The 21,434-nt window shown below is 43.0% G+C and overlaps 3 protein-coding genes across 3 annotated transcripts; 1 reads left to right on the top strand and 2 right to left on the bottom strand.

Annotated features, from left to right (window-relative positions):
- Positions 1–1,314: 1,314 nt before the first annotated feature.
- crebl2 (cAMP responsive element binding protein-like 2) lies at positions 1,315–3,874 on the top strand. Its single transcript, XM_061070335.1, has 3 exons — positions 1,315–1,541; positions 2,170–2,367; positions 2,620–3,874. The coding sequence occupies exons 1-3, from the start codon at positions 1,527–1,529 to the stop codon at positions 2,782–2,784; spliced, it is 378 nt and encodes a 125-aa protein (XP_060926318.1). The 5' UTR covers positions 1,315–1,526; the 3' UTR covers positions 2,785–3,874.
- A 999-nt stretch (positions 3,875–4,873) lies between these two features.
- Positions 4,874–6,136, bottom strand: gpr19 (G protein-coupled receptor 19). Its single transcript, XM_061077924.1, has one exon. It carries the CDS (start codon positions 6,134–6,136, stop codon positions 4,874–4,876), a length of 1,263 nt encoding a protein of 420 aa, XP_060933907.1.
- A 3,118-nt stretch (positions 6,137–9,254) lies between these two features.
- Positions 9,255–17,685, bottom strand: tbk1 (TANK-binding kinase 1). Its single transcript, XM_061073132.1, has 21 exons — positions 17,649–17,685; positions 16,914–17,017; positions 16,291–16,431; positions 16,087–16,216; positions 15,768–15,949; positions 15,346–15,506; positions 15,159–15,269; positions 14,878–15,057; positions 14,514–14,710; positions 14,139–14,197; positions 13,909–14,000; positions 13,549–13,650; positions 13,368–13,446; positions 13,085–13,206; positions 12,923–12,999; positions 11,622–11,661; positions 11,454–11,555; positions 11,040–11,136; positions 10,411–10,511; positions 10,179–10,250; positions 9,255–10,049 (listed from the first exon to the last, which is right to left on the bottom strand). Exons 2-21 carry the CDS (start codon positions 16,998–17,000, stop codon positions 10,010–10,012), a joined length of 2,172 nt encoding a protein of 723 aa, XP_060929115.1. The 5' UTR covers positions 17,001–17,017; positions 17,649–17,685; the 3' UTR covers positions 9,255–10,009.
- Positions 17,686–21,434: the final 3,749 nt, after the last annotated feature.

Raw genomic sequence — 21,434 nt, 5'->3', positions numbered from 1 at the left:
TTGCAAATGTACACAGCCTTTCTTTCTACATTGGATGGGGTGAAATGCCTTCACACATGACATAGTGCACCTGGCATTGTTCTGTAGAGTAAGATGAGAAAAAAGTTTGTAAAAAAACGCTAATGCAATGCCAGAGATATAAATAGTTAGCCAAACAATTGGAATCGTCTGTAAACATATTTTACAATTGATGGACAAATGAATGGAAATAGGCTGGATGAACAGATGAACAATCCCCAATCAGCATGCTAATAAATTTTCCCCAGTAATATCAGCGAAACTTACCTGACTAGTCCTGCACAATACAGCAGGCCTCAATAGCCCTGCTGTAGTGTTAAGGATGCTGGGAATGATCTGTGCATGTGATGGAAGAATGCACAGTGGAGGGTTGAAACTCAACGTGCTGCATTCCATACATCTTTAAAATAGAGTTTTGAATGATGTTTTTATTGCTCAGCGTTTAATTAGGGTAGTTTTTTTTTTTTTTTTAATTCCCAAAATTCCCGAGCTAAACTTTCCGCCCCTTTGCAACCCTAATCATAATCACCATTTTAATAGACTCTGTACAAAGTGAATAAATTCAATTAGATTTATTTATTGACACATCTTGACAGACGTCTTTTATCTCGTTAAAGTTTGTTAAACATGTGAATCTGAGTCTCTGAGGTGTTTATTGTCCGTCCTTTGTCAAGAGACGAGATGAAGGCAGAAGAATCGTGAAAGGTTTTTCATTCTGGAGCAATTAGCATGCATGGCTAACCCCCCCCCCCCCCCCCCCCCCCGCCGGATGTGAGTGAGTGGATCTGCACATTCCTCCGATCACACGTCTGTGAGTTTACAACATATATGAACATTCTGTGTGTTTAAAACATGAACATTCAGCTGCATCACATCTGTCCTTCAGTTTGAAAGATGGAACATTACATGAAAAATAAAAACTTGACTCAAAAATCATCTAAATGTTTATTTTTAAACAGAATAATCAGTGACCAAGTAAATATGTTTCAAAAAATTACATTTCACTGTTATGTTAGAGTATGCTAAGTTATGTTATGTGAAGTTAGAATTTAGTCCCATTTATCAGATGTTATGAAGATATGATGATAAACTCTGGGAAACACGTTCGAAAATAAGATGTGGGCGACAAACACGAGATCTTATAACTTTATATATTTTGATGGTGTCAATTATTCATGAAACTTTTTCATTTTAACTTTTCTCCCTTGTTCATTGTCAAGTTTATGTTTTTAATAAAGATTTGTTGAAACCAGTGTCGCTGGCACGAGTCCTTCCATAGGGGGGCGGTAACTTAACAAATACATCCAGAGGAAGAAGAAGAGCAAACCGGATGTAAACAAGTTACTCTGAATTATTGTTGTTAACGCGGGTTCATATTAGTCTGAACTATTATAAGCGCGGGTTTATATTAGTCTGAACTATAGTTAGCGCGGGTTCACGTTAAACTAGTTGCTCTACGTGTGTTAGTAGAGTTAACTGTTAGCCTTTAGCCGCCTGCAGCTAACAACATGGATGACAACAAGGTGAGAAGCTAACGGTGGCTAACTCCGTTAACCCCTAACCTAACCCGTTCGGATGGCGGGTCATTAACCAGCTGGTTAGTCGAACACTCTGATGCTAACTAACTAGCTGGTGCTGCTAACTGCGGCGAATTCAGTAGGCGACATGACGCTAACTAGAGCTAATGCTAGCTACGTTTCTGCTAAGAGAAATGTTGAACATGTGTGTCACAGACAGTCTGTCCGTGACACACAAGACACACAGACAGTCTGTCTGTCTTTGTTTGTTTCTTCGTCGTCTTGGAATATAGCTCCATGATTTTAAAACAGGTGAAATCATCACCTCACTCAGAGTCATTGGTGCTCTCTGGTCCTATAGGCTCCGTGGATCCTCTGGTCCTCAGGACTCCGGGGACCAGCTCAGTGATCTGAATTCAGGCCCTGCTCCCTGATTCATTTGTCTATTATTAGAAATGAGTGATAACAGATGATAGATGAACCTTTCTGGTCTCAAACTGTAAATTCCTGTAAGATAATAATCTAAGAATATGTTAAATCTCATGATTCTTTCTGACATGATATGTACCTGGTCTTTTGTTAGAAATAATCCTTCTATACATACGTGGATGTAAAAATCTGCTCTGTTTGTTAGATGGTCGCCGGTAAAGTGAAGAAACCGGGGAAACGTGGTCGTAAACCGGCAAAGATCGACCTGAAGGCCAAACTGGAGCGAAGCCGCCAGAGCGCCAGAGAGTGTCGAGCGAGGAAGAAGCTGAGGTACCAGTACCTGGAGGAGCTGGTTTCCAGTAAGGAGAGGGCAATCTGCGCCCTGAGGGAGGAGCTGGAGATGGTAGGAACCGGTCTCATGGGAACGTACTGAGCACGATGAGCAGCACTTCATCGGAAACATGGATAATTTATTGAAATGGGTTGTTGTAATAATATAAATAATCGTAAGTTATGAGGAAAAACAGCTGAAAGAGCTTGATTGTAGATCAACAACACGACCAGAGTTACTGACATGGAAATGATTATAATTAATGTGATAAATGGAATGGTGGTTAGCTTGACCTTTAACCTCTGTGCTGTGGTTTCCTCTCAGTACAAGCAGTGGTGTTCAGCCATGGACCAGGGGAAGATCCCGTCAGAGATCAAAGCTCTGTTGACCGGGGACGAGCAGAAGACGCCTCAGAGCGGCGGCGGCACCAAGACGTCCAAGAACAGCAAGAACAACAAGACCAGTGTCGGCAGCAACAGTCAGGGTTAACCTGAGCGGCGAGGGAAGGCCACGCCTCTGACGGAGGCTACAGACTGACGAGAGAAACTGCTGCTGTCAATCATCCTCAACATACATGTCAACGTTCACACTAACACGCAGGAAGTGGCAGATTCACAGCTTTTTTCTTTTCCGCCAGTTTCTTGTTCATAGACGAACTTGAAGCTGTGTTCCAGTTCCTGATTCATGAAACGGCTCCAACAGGTCAGAGGTCAGTTCTTCATCAGGGCGCCGCAGCTCCACGCGGTCACGTGACTTAAGAAAGTCAAACTTCTTAACATCGCGTTTTATGAGGAGTCTTTCTTCTGATTTGTAAAAGGCACATTTTCTGTGGGACAGATTTAAATAATGTGAGATAATGTTGGACAGTTTGAAGGTCGACAACAGATCAGCTGAGGTTTTTTATTTTAAATTAAAAGGTTTTGTAAAGAAAAAGTTAATCTATCAGCACTTTGTAAAATTAAGATTCACCACAGAGCTCATTACAAATATCAATGGTTTTAACGTGTTCGTCCATGTTTCAGAGTTGCAAGAAAAATTTAAATTAAACATTTGTGCCATTTTTAAAAACTGCTTCTGGAATCCTGAGTCACATGACTAACGACGGAGAGGAAACAGGAAACGACAGACACTCTGATGAAGCTGATTAAATCTTAACGTGAAACGTGAATGTGGCTTTAATATTTTATCTTTGTTTGAATTTGACCGGTTCTAAGAACGTGGCCTCAGAGGTCAGAGCGGCAGGATGGGGACAGTGATAGATATATTTTTGTATTTGAGGGTTTTTTCGGAAGGAAAAGTTGGATTTTCTGCTGCTTGTGAGTAAAATGATAAAAATCAATGAGTAGTTTCACCTGCAGCTTTTTATTCTTCATATGTACTTTGTTTCTTTCTCTTCGCTTGTGTCTGATAGTAAGAATTAATCACATCAATGTTTACTGCTGATTTTATTTCAGACCAACAAGTTTGAAGTGTTTTTTTGTCCTTTAGTAAAGTTTTGCACTTTCTTCACTTTCTTCAGACGCACCTTGAACTTTGCTCATTTTGTTTCCCATCAAAATAAACGTGTGTTTGACTGAGACTCTGTGATTGAACAGAAACTTATTACATGTTCTCACACAAACTTCTGATCAGAAGCTGGATAATGTTTCATAAAACAAAAGAACTGTTTACAAATCCTCATTCCACTTTGTTTCATGAATCTGTGACTTGATCAAAAATTCAGGAAAGTTTTAATGAAAATCATTGATCACTGTTTCAATATCCGATGATTTATTATTTAATTTTTTTTAACTTTAAGACTCAAACACGTTTGTTTCATGACGAGGATCAAAAGTTCTAGGACACAAAGAAACCAGGTTTGAGTCCTGATCTGGAATCTGGAACCAGGTCGACTGAGAAACTGAAATATACAAGAAAAACCATCAGATTTAAATAGAACTTCAGGACAAGTCACAATATTCTGTTTATTACGTAAAACAAACCACGTGTCATCAGCAGCTGAAATACATTACGGACTGAAGCCTCTTTATAACTGTAATAAAATGTCTGTGATTCTGCTTCAGTTCAAGAGTTAAAGCAGAAAAAAACAAAACAGATGTTTCTGAACAGAATGTGAATTAAAAGTTAATAAATAAAGACAGACAAATTAAGCGTAAACATATGGCTCGCCCCCAGGTGGCTGGCTGCAGTACCGATAATAAACCCGCCTCCTCCATCTTATGAACCTGGACAGTTTAATATCTGAAACTTGTTACATTACAGTTATGCAGCAAAGCAGATATGTCACTGTTAACAAACAGCTACTAGCGTTAGCTCGGACCACACTGCAGAAAACCAGATACGTTGTTTCACAGAAGGCCACGAACTGTGGTGAGCTAGCTCACAGGCTAACATTAAAACACAGAATCGGATGCATCAATAACAGAACGATCCGCGGTAACACTGCACAGAAATCAACTAAGTTTAAATCTGACGTAGAAAATGATTGAGAACTTCCAATATGGCTGCCGGGAGAAAAGCCCTTAGTGTCGCTGAATAAAGAGCTAGCGTGTTAGCCTCCTGTTAGCTCACCTGCCATTTACACAAAAGTGTTTGGTGGGTTAGCGTTTGTGAGCCACGCGACTTTCTTTTCCTTCACTTCTCGGCCAAACGGGTCGCAGGCGGAGTCCTTGGTCTTCGCCGGCTCGGGGACGTCCACCACCCCCACGTAGTTCTTTTTGGCCACGCGAGAGCTCGCCGTGATGGTGTATGCGTTACTGCGATAGCACTTCATGGACGACATGCAGAAGGTCTCCCGCATGCCCCTTCTGAAGTTTGCGTTGTAGACCGAGTACAGGGTCGGCTTGGAGGCCGTGGAGCTGAAGGAAATCCAGGCGATAGCGGCGAAGAACAGCAGCCCCTGTCTGCTCGCGGCCTCCGACCCCCTGGGGTGCCACAGCTGGGCCACGTAGAAGGGCGTCCAGGTGAGGAAGAAGACGGAGTTCAGCATGAGGAACATCTTGATGGTCTTGACTTTAGTCCGTGGGACGATGTTCATCGTCCGGCGCACCGTGTGACCGTCGGCGCTGATCCTCCAGATGTAGCGGATCACCCGCTGATAGAACGACACGATCAGTGCGACCGGGACCAGGAGACCGAGCAGCAGGTGAACCAGTGCGTAGGCGACACTGCCCCAGTGGTCCGGGAGGAAGAACTCACAGTGACTGTCTGTGGAGGTGGAGCCGTAGAAGACGAAGCATGGCGAGATGAAGGCGGCGTCAAACAGCCACGAGGCCAGGATCATCTTCTTGGCTTTCTCCCTAGACACCTTGAAGCTGAGGGGGTACAGGATGGTGTAGAACCGGTCCACGGAGATGGACAGCAGCACGAACACCTGCACACCAGGACACAGGTGCTGCACGTAGCGCACGACTTTGCAGGCCGCGGCGCTCAGTGGCCATCGCCCGGCGGCGACCTGCAGCAGCACGAACGGGGCACATCCCAGGCCCATGAGAAGGTCAGCGCAAGCCATCGACACCACAAAGTAGTTGGTGGTGGACTGAGTCCGTCGGCTCCGGTGGATGACCAGGCAGACGAGGGCGTTTCCCAGGATGGAGATCAGCCAGAGGAACGCAAACACCAGACCCAGGACGGCGACCTCCACCGAGGTCAGCTCGTAGGAGGTCGAGGTGCCGTTGCTCCGGCCAGAGGACGAGTCCTCCAGGCTGCAAAGGGGGATTGTGGGTAGAGTGGCCAGGACAGTCGAGTTCTCCCTCTCGGAAAAGTTAAATGACATCTGATACGTGAAAGACGGAGAGTGAAGGGAGGGATTCACTCCACGCGATGACTCGGCATAAACCATCGTTATGATTCTGCACCAGAGACGAGCTGCAGACACACAAACACAAACCAGAAGCTAAACAGTTAAAAGACCCGATGACAAACATCTGGAGAACCAACACAATTTCCAGATGTGGTAACACAACTGGTGAGAGACCAACATCAAGGTCAGAGGTAATTTACAGGTGAACAGGAAGTTAGGTTCATCTACAGAACAATTAAGCAACAACTGTACAAACACTCAACAACAACCACACAACACCCACAAAACAATTACAAAACAACAACCACAGAAACGGACACAGATGTTTTTATATGTTATTAAAATAGTTTAGATTAAAAACTGAAAGGGAAACTAAAACAAAGAAACGTTTGTTTTCTTCTTATTCATCAAACACGTTGAAGCTGAAGATCATGAAACAATAAGAAATATAATAATTCTCTATGTATCCCAGAAAACACAGGAAACAAGGAATAAAAACACCAGATCTCTTATTTCTGATTGGAAATCAATCAACTGAGTTATTGATCACTTTAATAATTACATAATCTTTGTTCTGTACTAAAGTAAAGTTCCTTTCATTTGTACTTGATTACAATACATCTGTTAGTTTGAATATTTAATTTAAACCTTATGAAACACAAATTACAAACTGATCCATTGATTTAATTTAAATCAAACCTGAATAAATACAGAGAAACAATCTTATATTGACAACATCACTGGAACCTCACAGCATCAGAGTAAAGGTATTTCCATTGTAATCTATAACACCATCGTAAAACAATACTACGATTTGAGTTGATAAATTAATGTTAAAATATGATTTAATTAAATATTAAATGGCAGATTAATTTAACAGTTAGAGTGTCATCAATCAATCATCAATCATCAATCATCAATCAATCAAACAATCAAACAAGCAGCAGGAGACTGAAGCAGCGTCATGTTTCCAACCTGAAGCCACAACATATCTGACACACACAAACACAATCACACACACACACACACACACACAGACACACGGAGACACACACAAACAAAAACAAACACACACACAATCTCACACACACACGCACACAAACGCACACAAACACACACATATACACACAGACACACAAAAACAGACCCACACACCGAGTCAGAAATCGGAGATAAAACGAATATCAGTGCGTCAAATGGCGACGTGTGTGTGTCTGTGTGTGTGCGTGTAGACTCACCGGCTGAAAGCAGAACAGGAACAGTCGCTGCATATTGGTGTTTTTCCGTGATCCAGAGATGGAGGAGAGGAAGAGGAGGAGAGGAAGAGGAGGAGGAGGAAGATGAAGAGGAGGAAGAGTAAGAGGAGGATGAAGAGGAGTAAGAGGAGGATAAAGAGGATGAAGGGGAGGAAGAGTAAGAGGAGGATGAAGAGGAGGAAGAAGATGAAGAGGAGGAAGAGTAAGAGGAGGAGGAAGAGGAGGAGGCAGAAGATGAAGAGGAGGAAGAGTAAGAGGAGGAAGAGGAGGAGGCAGCAGGGGCGGATGAAGATGTTTCTTGGTCCCAGCAGAGAGAGACGCCCCCTGTCTCCACCAACATTCACATTCATATGCAGTCCCACTGACAGCAGATAGGGGGCGACTGTGAACCCGATGTATAATGTAAAGATATAAATCTATTTGAATTAAAATGTCATGATTGACAGCTGAGATTGACTCCTGATTGGTCAGGAGCTTGTATGGGCGGGCCTGCAACAGCGAGGCCACTAGGGGGCAGCGTTAGTATCTGAGATGTTTCAGCTTCATGTGACGTCGTCTTTGTTTACATTAACTGACAGATAATTCTCTTTTAATTCATAATTCCTTTTAGTAATTAATAAATAATTCTGGACATAAACTAAACATTTTATTTAAATATCATTAACATATTAAATTAAAGAAATTAAACATTCACAACATCGATCGTGCTTCAGCTGATTCATCAATAATTCATGTTATTTTTGTGGCTCGACCTTCGGATCTTAAAAGGAGACGACGGCGTCCGTCTTCCATGAGTGGACTGATGACGCAGCACGTTGCCATGGCAACCACAGCTGAGAGGACTGATTCTCCAACAGGCCAGTTGCTACGGGCAACAGACAGATGGAGGGAGTGAAAGACAGAGAGAGGAGGGAGAGAGAGACAGACAGAGAGAGAGAGAGAGGCAGAGAGACACAGACAGAGAGAAGGACAGACAGACAGACAGACAGAGAGAGAGAGAGACAGACAGAGACACATACAGAGACAGAGGGAGACAGACACAGAGAGAGACAGAGAAGAGAGAGACAGAGAGAGCAAGAGAAACAGACTGACAGAGACAGAGAGAGGGAGACAGACAGAGACAAACATGACAGAGACAACCAGACAGAGAGAGGGAGAGAGACAGTGCCAGACAGAGAAGAGAGAGACAGACAGACAGAGAGAGAGACAGACAGACAGAGAGAGCGAGGGAAACAGACTGAGAGAGAGGGAGAAAGACAGAGAGAGAGAGAGAGAAACAGAGACAGACAGAGAGAGCGAGAGAAACAGACTGAGAGAGACAGACACAAACATGACAAAGACAGCCGGAGAGAAAGAGAGAGAGACAGACAGACAGAGACAGAGACAGAGAGACGACAAGAAGAAAAATAAAACCAGGTCTGTTTTCTTGTTCATCCAAATGAAACCGTTTTATTGGTTTATTAACTTTTATTGAAGTTGTTCCACGAAACAAATAATAAAAAGTAACTGGAGTCAACACATCAGATAAAAACCAGTTTAAAACATCAGAAACACAAAGTGAGTAAATGTCAGACACGTAGACACGCCCACTCCCTATATAACCTGCTTTTCTTAACCCCTCCCCCTGCATGGGCAGGTGACGCCCTCCTCCATCAATCAACCAATCAACACTGACCTCATTGTCCTTTAACAGTTTAGAAAGGCGTCAGATTATTTATAGAGCAGTTATTAAAAAGTACAAAATGCTGCACAACAAAAAGAAGTTAGCACATATATCAAAAGACCAAAACGGCCTCATTAACACAAGAAAATGCAAATCTTTAAACATCGTGATTTATAAAGGTCGTAGTTTATTTGATATCTCAGCCGTTTTCAAATCGAAGCATGAAACAGAGACTCAGAAATGTTCAGATTTATATTTATTTACAGGTTTTTTAAAGCGTCGCTGAACGTTTCGAACGATGATTCTCGACCAAACAAAAGAATTTAAGTCTCCAGATAAAAAATGACCAGATGTTTGTCTTTTAACCGCCAGCGAGGATTCTGAAGTTTCTAATAACGACCAGTAAATTACTGTCCAGAGAAAATATCCCACAAAGATTATTGATTGTTTTTGAACAAACAATAAATAAGAAATTAAATATGAAAAAAAAACTAATAAAAACAAATAGAATCATCTTGTTGACCTCAAATATTCAAATGTCACTCAGTCCAATGGTAATTTATCAATTTCATAATTAATCATTTGTAGTAAGTGAAAGTATTTTAAATTATATTCTGCAGTTTTATATCTTTTATAGATTTATTACAATTACATGCATTGTTATTTAATCATTAATGAAACACCTGAAAACACACCAAACACTTAAAAACCCATTCAATTGTAATTATTCATTTGTATTTTACAGATGAACGTCTCAGGTGCTCGATGTGTTCTCAGCAGGAAGTCCTGGTAATTTAAATTATTTTTTTGTTTTGCAGCTTCATTTTCCTTCAGGTCAGAATATGATTGACGCGTCTCATCCCGACAGTTGAACTGATCGAAGCTGTGAAGCAGCAGAGTCGCAGACCGAGTCCGAGAGGCTCGTTCAAATCAAACATTCCCTGTCTCAGTCCAACATTATTTACAAGTTAAGACAGAATCTGTACAAACGTCTCATCCTCTCAGTCCTCCGTCCAGCGTCAACGTCCCGAACCTGAAGAGACAAAGTCACATGTTAATGAAAACCACTTCTCAGATGTTTGTTTAATGATAAAAGCGTTTTTTTACTTGATGATTGATTGTTAAATCTAACCCCAGTGATATGTGTGTGTGTGTGTCTGACCTCTCTAAGAAGTGGTTGTTCTCCGCCAGCTCTTTGACCACGCCCTCCATCTCCTCCTTCAGCTTCTTCATCCTGAAACACATCACGAAGTCAGCAACACGTCAAAGTCACGTGTTGATGTGACGATTCCATCGTTCAGGTTTAAAATAAAACTTGTTATTTTAATTGTCTCAAATGATTTTATCTGAAAGATGTGGTCGTCATGGTGACCATGATGATGAAGATAAATTACCCGAGCGTCATCTCCACCAGTGTGTTCTGACTCAGATAAGCCTGAGGCTTCATCCCACTGGAAACCAGAGGAAGAACCTTCTGAGGCAGCTGTTCCTGCAGCTGGACACAGACAGAGAGACAGACAGACAGAGAGAGAGAGACAGATGGAGAGACAGATGGAGAGACAGATGGAGAGACAGATGGAGAGAGAGACAGACAGACAGACAGACAGACGGAGAGACAGACGGAGAGACAGACAGGTGGAGAGAGACAGACAGACAGATGAAGAGAGAGACAGACAGATGGAGAGACAGACAGACACAGCAGACAGACAGACAGAAGGAGAGAGAGACAGACAGACGGAGAGACAGAAGGAGAGACAGACGGAGAGACAGACAGATGTTTTAGTTTCATGTTTTTAACTTAAAGTAAAAAAGAGTTTAAACATTGTTATAAATAATACAAATATAAATGAACAGGATCCATGTATACACAGAGTAAACAGAACCTACACTTAGGTGTGATTTTAATAAAATAAAGAAAGAAAAACATCTTCATCAGATTCAGAAAGTGAGTGAAACATCTTGAGGTTTCCGATCTTCTGAAACGATGAAGAAGCTGAAGTGAGGTCACATGACGCCTGTTTACCTTGATGGTTCGCTCCATCAGCATGGTGACCTCCTTCTCAATGCTGATCAGCTGACCCGACAGGGCGAGCAGCTGCTTCCTCACGTGATGAACCTTCCTGCAAACACAACACAGGTCACGCCGTTGCTAAGCAACACAGAGGCCTGTCAGAGCGAGCTGAGCACAAGAGATGAAAAGAAGAGAAGTAAAGAAGAGAAGAGAAGTAGAGAAGAGATAAAGAGAAGAAGAGTTAAAGAGATGAAGAGATGAGGAGAAGAGAAGAGATGAAGAGATGAATAGATAAAGAGAAGAAGAGAAGAGTAGATAAAGAGAAGAAGAGAAGAGGAAGAAGAGAAGAGGAGATGAAGAGAAGAAGAGAAGAAGAGATGAAGTGATGATGGTCAGAATGATGAAGATGCTCTTGGTGTATTTTACCTCATCCACTCTTCGCTCTTGGAGATGAACAGACGATATTTCATGGCACATTCTTCAGTAAACAGGGAACGAGATTTACTCGCATGAAGAACCAGCTTCTGTCTGAAGAACACACAGTCAGACTTCACAATAAAAGCCCAGAGTAACACCTGTTTAAATGAGACTTACTTATCAAACTTGTGGATCTGCTCCTCGTTGTACGGCAATCCTGAAGAAAAATAATAATAATAACAGACTTTATTTCTGTGGCAAATTTCAAAATTACAAGATGTTTCAGAGCAGAATCAGAATCAGAATTCTTTTTATTGCCATGTATATTTGCATATATTGGAAATTGCCATGGTGGTGCAATGCACATAATCAGTGAATCACAGAAAAGATCATATTCAACAATTCAATAAACAATGAAACAACTGATAAAGCTGATATTTATCAGACAATGATTTTCAAACAATTAAAACTAGGGCTGCCACTAACGACTATTTTTCTATCGATTAATCGGATGACTATTTTATCGATTAGTCGATTAATCTAAACGACTAATTTTCCTACAAAAAAATCAAATTGACCATTCATTTCAGTTAATTTTATTTTGACAACAACAAACTGTATGTCATCGTATAATGCAGCACAAAACAAAATGTAAACAAAGGCTCAAATATTAAAGTGCAAAACTGTAGGTTTAAACTAGCAACTCCAACGTGATAAAAATAAATCTAAAAGAGGGCTTATAAGTTAAGTCAGCAGTGCAACTCAAAAAGATATCAAAGTTTCTATTTAACCCCTTATCAAAATAAAAAAGTTAGGTCTGCATATTAAACAAAGTGCAACATGTTTAAAGTATAAGAAACAATGGTGTCCAGCTCAAAATCAAACTCAAACGTTAGTTAGACATGTGTGTTGTAATGTAAGAATGTCAGCATGTCCACGACTCAGTCTAGCGCCCCCCCCCCCCCCCGCGCGAAAGGAGCGTTCCCCCAGCGGGCGCCGAAGCTGAGATGAGGCGAGTAGGACCCGACCCGCGTCCAGGGCCGGCCTTCCGCACCTGCGACGGACACCGCCCCGCGGTCCAAGAGAGAGGAAGCCCCCGCACCAGCGACGCCGTGAGGCGCCGTGGACGAGGACCCCCCCCCAAAAAAAACAACTTGAGGCGGGCCGCACACCGAGCCTCCGGCTGCGTGGAGGGGAGGGGGTGCCGGGACGACTGCTGCCCCAGCCGCGGCATGCATAGTCTATGGCGGCATGTGCCCAGCGTTTTAAAAAAAAAAAATGCGTGGACGCATCTTCAGCGTCGACGTAATTGATGACGTTGACGAATCGCGGCAGCCCTAATTAAAACAAATCTTTGCATCCTATTGGACGATAGACTCGACCTGAATGTGAAAGATCACATGATACGAATGATGTCACCATGATGTCACTATGATGTCATACAGTTATGCTTTTTGTGTTTGAGCAGAAGAACTCACGTCTTTCTGCTTTGTCCTTCTTGAACTGGTGATAAATCGCAGTGATGGCGTCGAGCAGAACTTTGATTTTCTCCACGCTGGAACAACACAAAGTCACCGTCACACAACGCCTCCACCCGCCATGAGAGTGTGTTCTGGAGAAGTTACACACACATGTCTTACTTCCTGTCTTTGGGGTGCGTCCCCACCTGCTGCGTCCAGCTGTCCGTCAGTAGGCCCCCAGGGACAAACTTACTCTTGATGTCTTGTGTCGTTCGTTCGATCGGCTCCAAAGTTCCAGAGATCTGCAACACACACACACTCATTATTACACAACAACCAGAGACACACCAGACGTGCAGCTCTGTGTTGTAGCAACATGCTAACCTCTGAGGGAGTCGTCGATCTAACAGGTTCACCCACCCACACAAACACACACACACACACACACGCACGCTGAACTCACTCTGACGATCTTCTTGTGCATATCTGAGATCTCGTCGTACTCCGACGACAGAAGATTTGCCTGCATCAGCACCTCGAACCTACACGGCCACAGGGGACAGTTAGAGACAGACACAGGGAGAGAGAGACAGACAGACAGAGAGACAGAGAGACAGAGACAGAGAGACGTGTGTGTCACTCACAGCTGCTCAGTTCTCTCCAGTATCTTTGTGCAGTAGTTACAAAGATGGAAAACCTCAGACTTCTTGTGTTGGATCTCACTGTAGTCCTCCTTCATCAGCTCACTGTGACAGACAGACAGAGAGACAGACAGACAGACAGAGAGACAGAGAGACAGACAGACAGAGAGGGACAGAGAGACAGACAGAGAGACAGAGTTAGTTCAGAGCAGCTTTGTTAGTTTTTTTCTAAAACATTTTTTTGTACCTTCAGCTTCTAATAAGTTTTAATTTTCTTAATATAGTGATTTTAAAACCAGAAAGAGAAACAAATCCCTTTTTTATCGAGTTCCGTTTAAAGATCAGTTTCGTTCACAAACTCACTTCAGACCTCGAACTCCTTTTCTCACCAGCTCCTGATAAACCAGCAGTGACTCAGAGGTTTTCCACAAGTGTCCGACGTCGCCTGCAAACGTCTGAACAACGACAGGAAACACGTGACTCAGACAATCACAGAGCAGGATTCTCAGATCACAATAAACCCTTCACAACTTCCTGTTTCCTTAACTTGAACATGCTTCTTTATTCTGCGTGTTGTTTTGATGAATTCGTACCTTTGCGTAGCTGGCGTCCAGGTCCAGGTCGTAGCGAGGCTGGACTTTAGGAGGACTCGCTGCGAAGACACAAACGCTACGAGTCAAACCTGTGTCCGTTTCCTGGTTTTAATTCAAATATTAAAACATTTAACAATACATTAAAGAAAATCTGTTTCTGTGTTTGAAGGAAAAGTTAACGACGATTATCTTGATTACACAACATCACTAGTGTTTGATTTTAATTAAATTACATCCCGATTGTGTTTGTTTGGACTTAATCAAAATTAAATAAAATTATCGAGTTCTACTATTAAAGATTTTCTGTGTTATTAATTAGTTTTAATATCATTTAAGGAGCCGTCTCTACTCCCTCTGTCGGGTGTCACTACGTACGATCTTCAAAGATGAGTCCCACGGTGGCGACGGACTCGCGGCTGACGAGCATGATGGGATTCTCTCTGGACGTCTTGGGGAAGTTCTTGGCCTGGCGGTTTGGGTCCAGGACGAGGTGGCGTCCCTCGTACAGCAGCTCCTGGTTGTGGAGCGGGATGTTCGTCCTGCGGGACATCACCTCCTGGAACAGCGCCGCCCTGTGGACACGTTTAGAACAACAGCTTTCAGACACAGAACGACGAGACTTCAGGTCGTTTCTTATTGTGTGTGTTTGTGATTGTGTGTGTAGTGTTTCTTATTCTGTGATTGTGTGAATAATTGAAACCAGATGTATGTAAGCAGCAGCTCTTTTTCTTCTTCTTACGTGTTGTATTCGTGGATGTAGAAGCGATGCAGCGTCGCCTGCTGCAGACTGAACACGTAAACCATGGCTCTGTGCAGGATGTCGTTGGTCTCGGCGAAGAACTGGTCGAAGCCCCAACACTTCTCCTGATCGGCCTCCAGGATGTTGGCGAGAACCGGAGTCAGGAGGCTCTGCAGACCCCTGAGACACAGAGACGAGAGCAGAAGGTCATCAGTGAGACACGGAGACGAGAGCAGGAGGACATCAGTGAGACGTGTGGACGCTAGCGGAGGAGCTCGTACTTTGACAGGCTGCAGGACACCGGCATCTCCGTGCTCCACTCGATCTTCCCGTTCTCAGACTTCTGGTGACCGGAGATGGTCCCGGACGGTTTTTCTGTGATGATTTTATACCTGAGACAAACAAACACCTCTGTCACTTTCATGTCGTCTCTTAACAAACGACTTCTCCGTCACCACGAGCTCTTACATCACTTCTTTGTTCCTGCGCGGCCCCTCGAACGGCCTGAACGGCAGGCTGCCGGTGGCGGCGTGGTAGAAGGTGACGCCGATGCTCCACAGATCCACGGTGGCTCCGTACTTCTTCTGGTGGTCTTTCCTCAGCACGGCGCGCTCGTACATGTCGGGATGCTGCAGAGGAAACACGTGAAGAAGAGATGAACTTTCCATGAATCAGTCAGAGAGATTTTCTCCAACTCTCACATCTGTTCAATAAGCGTTTTAAATTAAAGTAGTTTTGAATTCAAACCCGTTTATTCTAATGCATCTTCTTTAAATTTATTTTCTTAACACTTTCAATTCTATGTCAAGTTTTTCTAATCAACCCTAATCAATCAACTTAAATCAAACTAGACCCGGACCGGCCGACGGTCACTTCCTGTCGTCCCTCACCAGATATTCCTCGGTTCCGTACAGAGACACAAACTGCTCGTCGTCCTCCAGCTCTCGCGCCGCCCCGAAGTCCGTCAGCTTGTAGACGGAGCAGCCGTCCTCTCCGATCACCCTCATGATGTTTCCTGGTTTGATGTCACGATGAACGATGCCGTATTCTCTCAGGTGGTTCATACCGGCCACTGGAGAAGCCACAGCCAATCAGAGAGCAGCACAGAGAACACGGGCCGACACATTTCTAACGTCTCATTGTCGTTTTTCATTGTTAATAATCGGCAGCTAGTGTTTCTTCCATGGTCACATGGTCCCATGGACTCACCGACATCGTGCAGGACGATGAGGAACTCGTCCTCCGGGAGCCCGTAGGCGTTGGACGACTCCTCCAGGACGGTGTAGAGACTTCCACAGGGACAGTACTCCATCACCAGCACCTTGTGCCGCGTGTTGGACTGAGCACAGGAGGAAGAGCACGTTACTAACTGCCTTCACCAGAGGTCATCATGTTTCCTGACGCGACACCGACCTCTTCCTCCACCGCGAAGAGCTTCACGATGTTCTTGTGGTTGAGTTTCTTCAGAACCTCGAACTCTCTCATCTGGACATCAAGCGGCCGCAGGAAACTCAGGTTGTTGAAAACCTTGACGGCGTACAGGTCGCCGGTTTTCTACAGAAACACAGAAATCACACAAAAAGGAGAAAGTATTAATGTGAGAGCGTAGAAAGATGATGTTATTATTGTTATACGATTGTATAGAGTTAATCTATTCTACAGCAGATCAGCTGAACATTAGAAAATGTGATCAGTTAATATGGAGAATATACTTTGAATCATATTTATTTATATAACATATAAATGTTTGTTTGTCAGTGTAAATCAGAATGAAGGTAAACATGTAAGAGTTTAAATCTGAGATTAAATAAAGTCTTGTTCTTCAGACTCAGTTCACATGAAACCTCTTCGGTGAAGGCGGAGCCGGCACAGACAGAAAGTGACGTGATACCATGTGACCATGTTTACATCACCTGACACGTCCACAGGTCTGATCAACACAAACTCCCTTTACGTCTTCACCGTGTGAGTCAGCACTTTGTCAACATTTCTCAACCATTCCCCAGAGATTAGTCTGATACCGATCCAGCTCGTACCTTGTGCCGTCCCCGGTAGACATTGGCAGTGGCGCCCTGACCGAGCAGGTCTGAGATCAGCCACAGGTAGTTAGTGGTGCTCTGCATCCTGAGCTGCTGGTTCCCTGGAGAGAGAGAGAGAGAGACACACACACACACACACACAGACACACACACACACACAGAGACACACAAACACAGAGACACACACACACAGAGACACACACACACACGTTCTCAGTCAACTTGACATTTTCCATTTCTCATGTTAGATAAAACATATTAGATTTTTTTAATTAAGTTTATTTTGTTTTTGGGTGCAGTCGTTAACTGACGCGCAGTGACGTCACTGAGTCAGTGGGAAATTCCCGTTTCATCACGTGACCATCGTTTGTTTGTTACTGGTGATTTTAAATAAAGTTAAATCAAATACATACACTCACGCACACACAGGCACACGCAGATACAAACACGTACACACAAACACACGCACATTAACACGCACATCACAGACACGTCAGATTTACGCTAGTGACGTACTCTACGTGTTTAACGTCTCCACTGAACGGGTTGTTTTCATGACGTGTTTTCATTTCGTGTCTCGCGACGTGAACTCGATAATTTAACGAACACGTTCGCGGTCACACGTCGCGAGACACCGGGCCCGGTAGAGATGACGCTGAGTGACGTCATGTGCCGGTGAAAATGCGTCTTTACGGTTTTTAACGATCTTTTTGTTCCGGTTTGTTTTCTCACCTTCGCTCTGCGGCACAGTCCTCCACTTCCGCTCTGACGAGTCATGTGACACACGTGGACCAATCAGTGCATGGAGTCAGGAAAAGAGGCGTGGTTATAGTGGCAGTGCTATACCGTAAAATTTCAAGAGTGTGCGCACATTCAAATAAAAACCTTTAAATTAAAGCTTATTGAAGGAGCAGCTGTCCATATTATTATAAAATTATTATCGGTGGATCGAGTAATGTTTCAATAAGTTATACGTATAACCTCATTATTATTATAAGAATTATCTTTATTAGAATCCAAAGGATCGAACTAAGAACTTTACCGTTATTACGGTAAATGATAAACTGTAGAAGTGAAAGTGATTCTTAAAGATTCAACAAAAATACCGAAACTCTCATCACGAATATTGATCATCACACTGGCTGAGTGTATTATGTGTATATATTAGAATTATATTAACATCTTTATTTCAACATTAACAGTCTATTTGATGACATCATTTTTTTATTTCAGATTTTCTTACGTCTCCTGTCTGTAAAGTCAAATTATTTGTTTACACAATTTAATTTAATATTAGGAGTCTTTATGTAATTTACATTAAAGCTCAGTTCCTGTCTGTGTTTGTATAAAAGGTTCTACACAAATACAATTTCAATTGCACAGTGTACACACAAGGTGGCAGTATAGTGTGTAAACACGACATTATTCCACAGTAATAATTAAAGGAACACTTTTTTATCAGGGTATGGCATGAATTCAATTGCACTTTTTTGATAATTATCTGGTCAGTTAAATAGCAGAGGGGGTTGTTAATCAGTTTCAGCTGCATTGGTGATGATGGAATTAACAACAGGTGCACGAGAGGGGCAACAATGAGACGACTCCCAAAATAGGAGTGGTTTTGCATGTGGAGGCCATTTCAAGTTTCTCCCTCTTGATCACTTCGACTGGTTTTCCATTAGTGTTGGCTTTAGCTAGAGTCATTATCTCTACTGGGAGCATGAAGCGATTTCTTAACCCTACAGAAGTTGCACAGATTGTCCAACTCCTCCACGATAGCACATCCATGTGTGCCGTTGCAAGGAGATTTGATGTGTCTCCCAGCATAATCTCCAGAACATGGAGGAGATTCCAGGAGACAGGCAGTTACTCTAGGAGAGCTGGACAGGGCTGTAGAAGGTCCTCAACCCATCAGCAGGACCGATATCTGCTGTTTTGTGCAAGGAGGAACAGGTTGAGCACTGCCCGAGCCCTACAGAATGACCTCCAGCAGGCCACTGGTGTAAATGTCTCTGCCCAAACAGTCAGAAACAGACTTCATGAGAGTGGCCTCAGGGCGCGACGTCCTGTAGTTTGCCCTGTGCTCACCGCCCAGCACCGTGGAGCTCGATTGGCATTTGCTATAGAACACCAGAATTGGCATGTACGCCACTGGCGCCCCGTGCTTTTCACAGATTAGAGCAGGTTCACCCTGAGCACCTGTGATAGACGTGAAAGGGTCTGGAGAAGCCAAGGAGAACGCTATGCTGCCTGCATCATCGTTCAGCATGACCCGTTTGGTGGTGGGTCAGTGATGGTCTGGGGAGGCATAACCATGGAGGGACGCACAGACCTCTACAGGCTAGAGAACGGCTGTCTTACTGCCATTAGGTATCGGGATGAAATCCTTGAACCCATGGTCAGACCCTACGCTGGTGCTGTAGGTCCTGGGTTCCTCCTGATGCACGTTAATGCCTGGCCTCATGTGGCAAGGGTATGCAGGCAGTACCTGGAGGATGAAGAAATTGATGCAATTGAATGGCCCTCACAATCACCTGACCTAAACCAGATAGCACACCTCTGGGACATTATGTTTGGTCCATCAGACGCCGCCAGGTTGCTCCTCAGACTTTACAGGAGCTCACTGATGCCCTTAGACAGATCTGGGAGGACATCCCACAAGACACTGTCCGTTGTCTCATTAGGAGCATGCCGCGACGTTGTCAAGCATGAATACAAGCACGTGGGGGCCACACAAGATATTGAGAAGCATTTTGAGTTGCAGAAATTGAATTTTGGCAAAATGGACAAGCCTGCCACATCACTTTTTCACTATGATTTTCGGGCTGTCTATAAAATTGAGCCCTCTGTAGGCTGAAAAGTTTTATTTCCATCAAAGATGTGGCATCCTTTTGTTCCTAAGACATTAAACTGTCCATATCAGTATAAATATCCAACATAATTTTTTTTCACAATGAGATCTGATGTGTTTTCAAAGTGTTCCTTTAATTTTTTTGAGCAGGTATGATATAAAGTTATATTTCTTCATCAATCATCACTCAGACACAAAGTTAAAAGTTCACTCACTTTATATTTAACAAAAAGAAAACAAAAATCAGCATTTCATGAGTTACAACAGCTTATGGTGGCAGCTGGGTGGCGCTGTTCCTCTGATGTTTTACAGATTAGCAGTCATCGTAGAAAATAGTGAAACGAATGAGACAAACCAAATGTTGGTCGTCTCCACTTCCTGGCAAACGGGATCGAGACGGACGAGAGACATTTCAAAACAAGACGACACTAACTTCTGTTTCCTGTTCCAACCTCTGAGAAACCGGGAGACAAAAGTGCTTCTTTTCTATTATAAAACATGACTCGACCTGTTTCAATATTTTTTTTTAAACATTTCCACTTCCTTTGACCATTTTCGCGCACGTTCTTCAGACCTGAACGTCTCCTTCAGGTCAAAGTTCAGCCAGAACGGGAAGAAAAACATGGACTCAGGTTGATTCGTCTCATTTTTGTTTCACTTCGACCGAAGACGAGTTCTCCACGAGTCTGGAGGAACTTTTCATTTTGATAAATTATTCCCACAATGATCAGAACTAAGAATCCCTCGACATGTTGAACAAAGTTAAATATCCGTCAGGTCACAACCTCGTTGACCTTCCGTCCTTTAAGGATCAAACATGAAGACAAACTTTGAATGAAATTTAAAAGAAAAATATCAACATCAACATTTTATAACCTAATTTTATTCCAGTTTGTGTTAATATATAATATTTGATCATTTTGGCTTCTTACATTAAAAACTTTGAGGTTTGACATAAGAACGAGTAAATAAAAGCTGTCAGATGATTCTCTACAGATCAGGTTTTACTGTAACCATCAGATTCGTAAATTTGTACTTAATTTATTCACTAAATGTCTTTTCACTTTAATTTGATCATTAATCTGAAGGAAGAATTCAGTGGTTTGAGGTTTAAACTAAACTGATTCAAAATGGTTCGAGGGAATAATTTAACAAAACGTCTCGTCATCGTCCAGACTCTAAAACCTGAAGATGTCCGTCCCACTTCTCAGATTTTTCTTTCCTTTACTTTTTTGACATCAACTTTACTCCGACCACAACGTTTTGTACTGGAAATCAGCTAAAAAGTTCTGTAAAGTGCAGTTAGCGAATGAGAATCTCTCCAAAGATGATTAACTAGACATGAGTGAGTGTGTGTGTGTGTGTGTGTGTGTGTGTGTGTGTGTGTGTGTGTGTGTGTGTGTGTGTGTCGGTACCACAGGTAACGAGCTGACAGCTGTGGCGGATGTCAGGACGTGCGGAGGCAGCGGGAAACAAACTGAACTTCCGGCTCGAGATCGATTCAGATAAGTTTAGATTGTTCAAATGTTTCGTACAATCTGAAGAGTCTCAACGGAACTGAACAAACGTTAAATATTTAAATCGAACGACGGAACAAAAACAACATTGTGTGCACAGAAATATTGTAAAGTCACTATATTGTGTGCATGAGATTCATAAAATGACAG

Source organism: Limanda limanda, chromosome 1 (assembly GCF_963576545.1).
Source record: "Limanda limanda chromosome 1, fLimLim1.1, whole genome shotgun sequence".
In the NCBI taxonomy this organism is placed as follows: domain Eukaryota; kingdom Metazoa; phylum Chordata; class Actinopteri; order Pleuronectiformes; family Pleuronectidae; genus Limanda; species Limanda limanda.
This window is presented reverse-complemented; position numbering and strand designations above follow the sequence as displayed.

Excerpts from the sequence above, each read along its gene's own strand:
- tbk1 (XM_061073132.1), bottom strand. The coding sequence starts at position 17,000 with ATGCAGAGCACCACTAACTACCTGTGGCTGATCTCAGACCTGCTCGGT. Across the intron at positions 11,137-11,453 it reads AAGAGCGAAGAGTGGATGAG|GAAGGTTCATCACGTGAGGA; the intron begins GTAAAATACACC and ends TTGTGTTTGCAG. Across the intron at positions 10,512-11,039 it reads TGATGGAGCGAACCATCAAG|CTGCAGGAACAGCTGCCTCA; the intron begins GTAAACAGGCGT and ends GTCTGTGTCCAG.
- gpr19 (XM_061077924.1), bottom strand. The coding sequence starts at position 6,136 with ATGGTTTATGCCGAGTCATCGCGTGGAGTGAATCCCTCCCTTCACTCT.
- crebl2 (XM_061070335.1), top strand. Across the intron at positions 2,368-2,619 it reads TGAGGGAGGAGCTGGAGATG|TACAAGCAGTGGTGTTCAGC; the intron begins GTAGGAACCGGT and ends GTTTCCTCTCAG.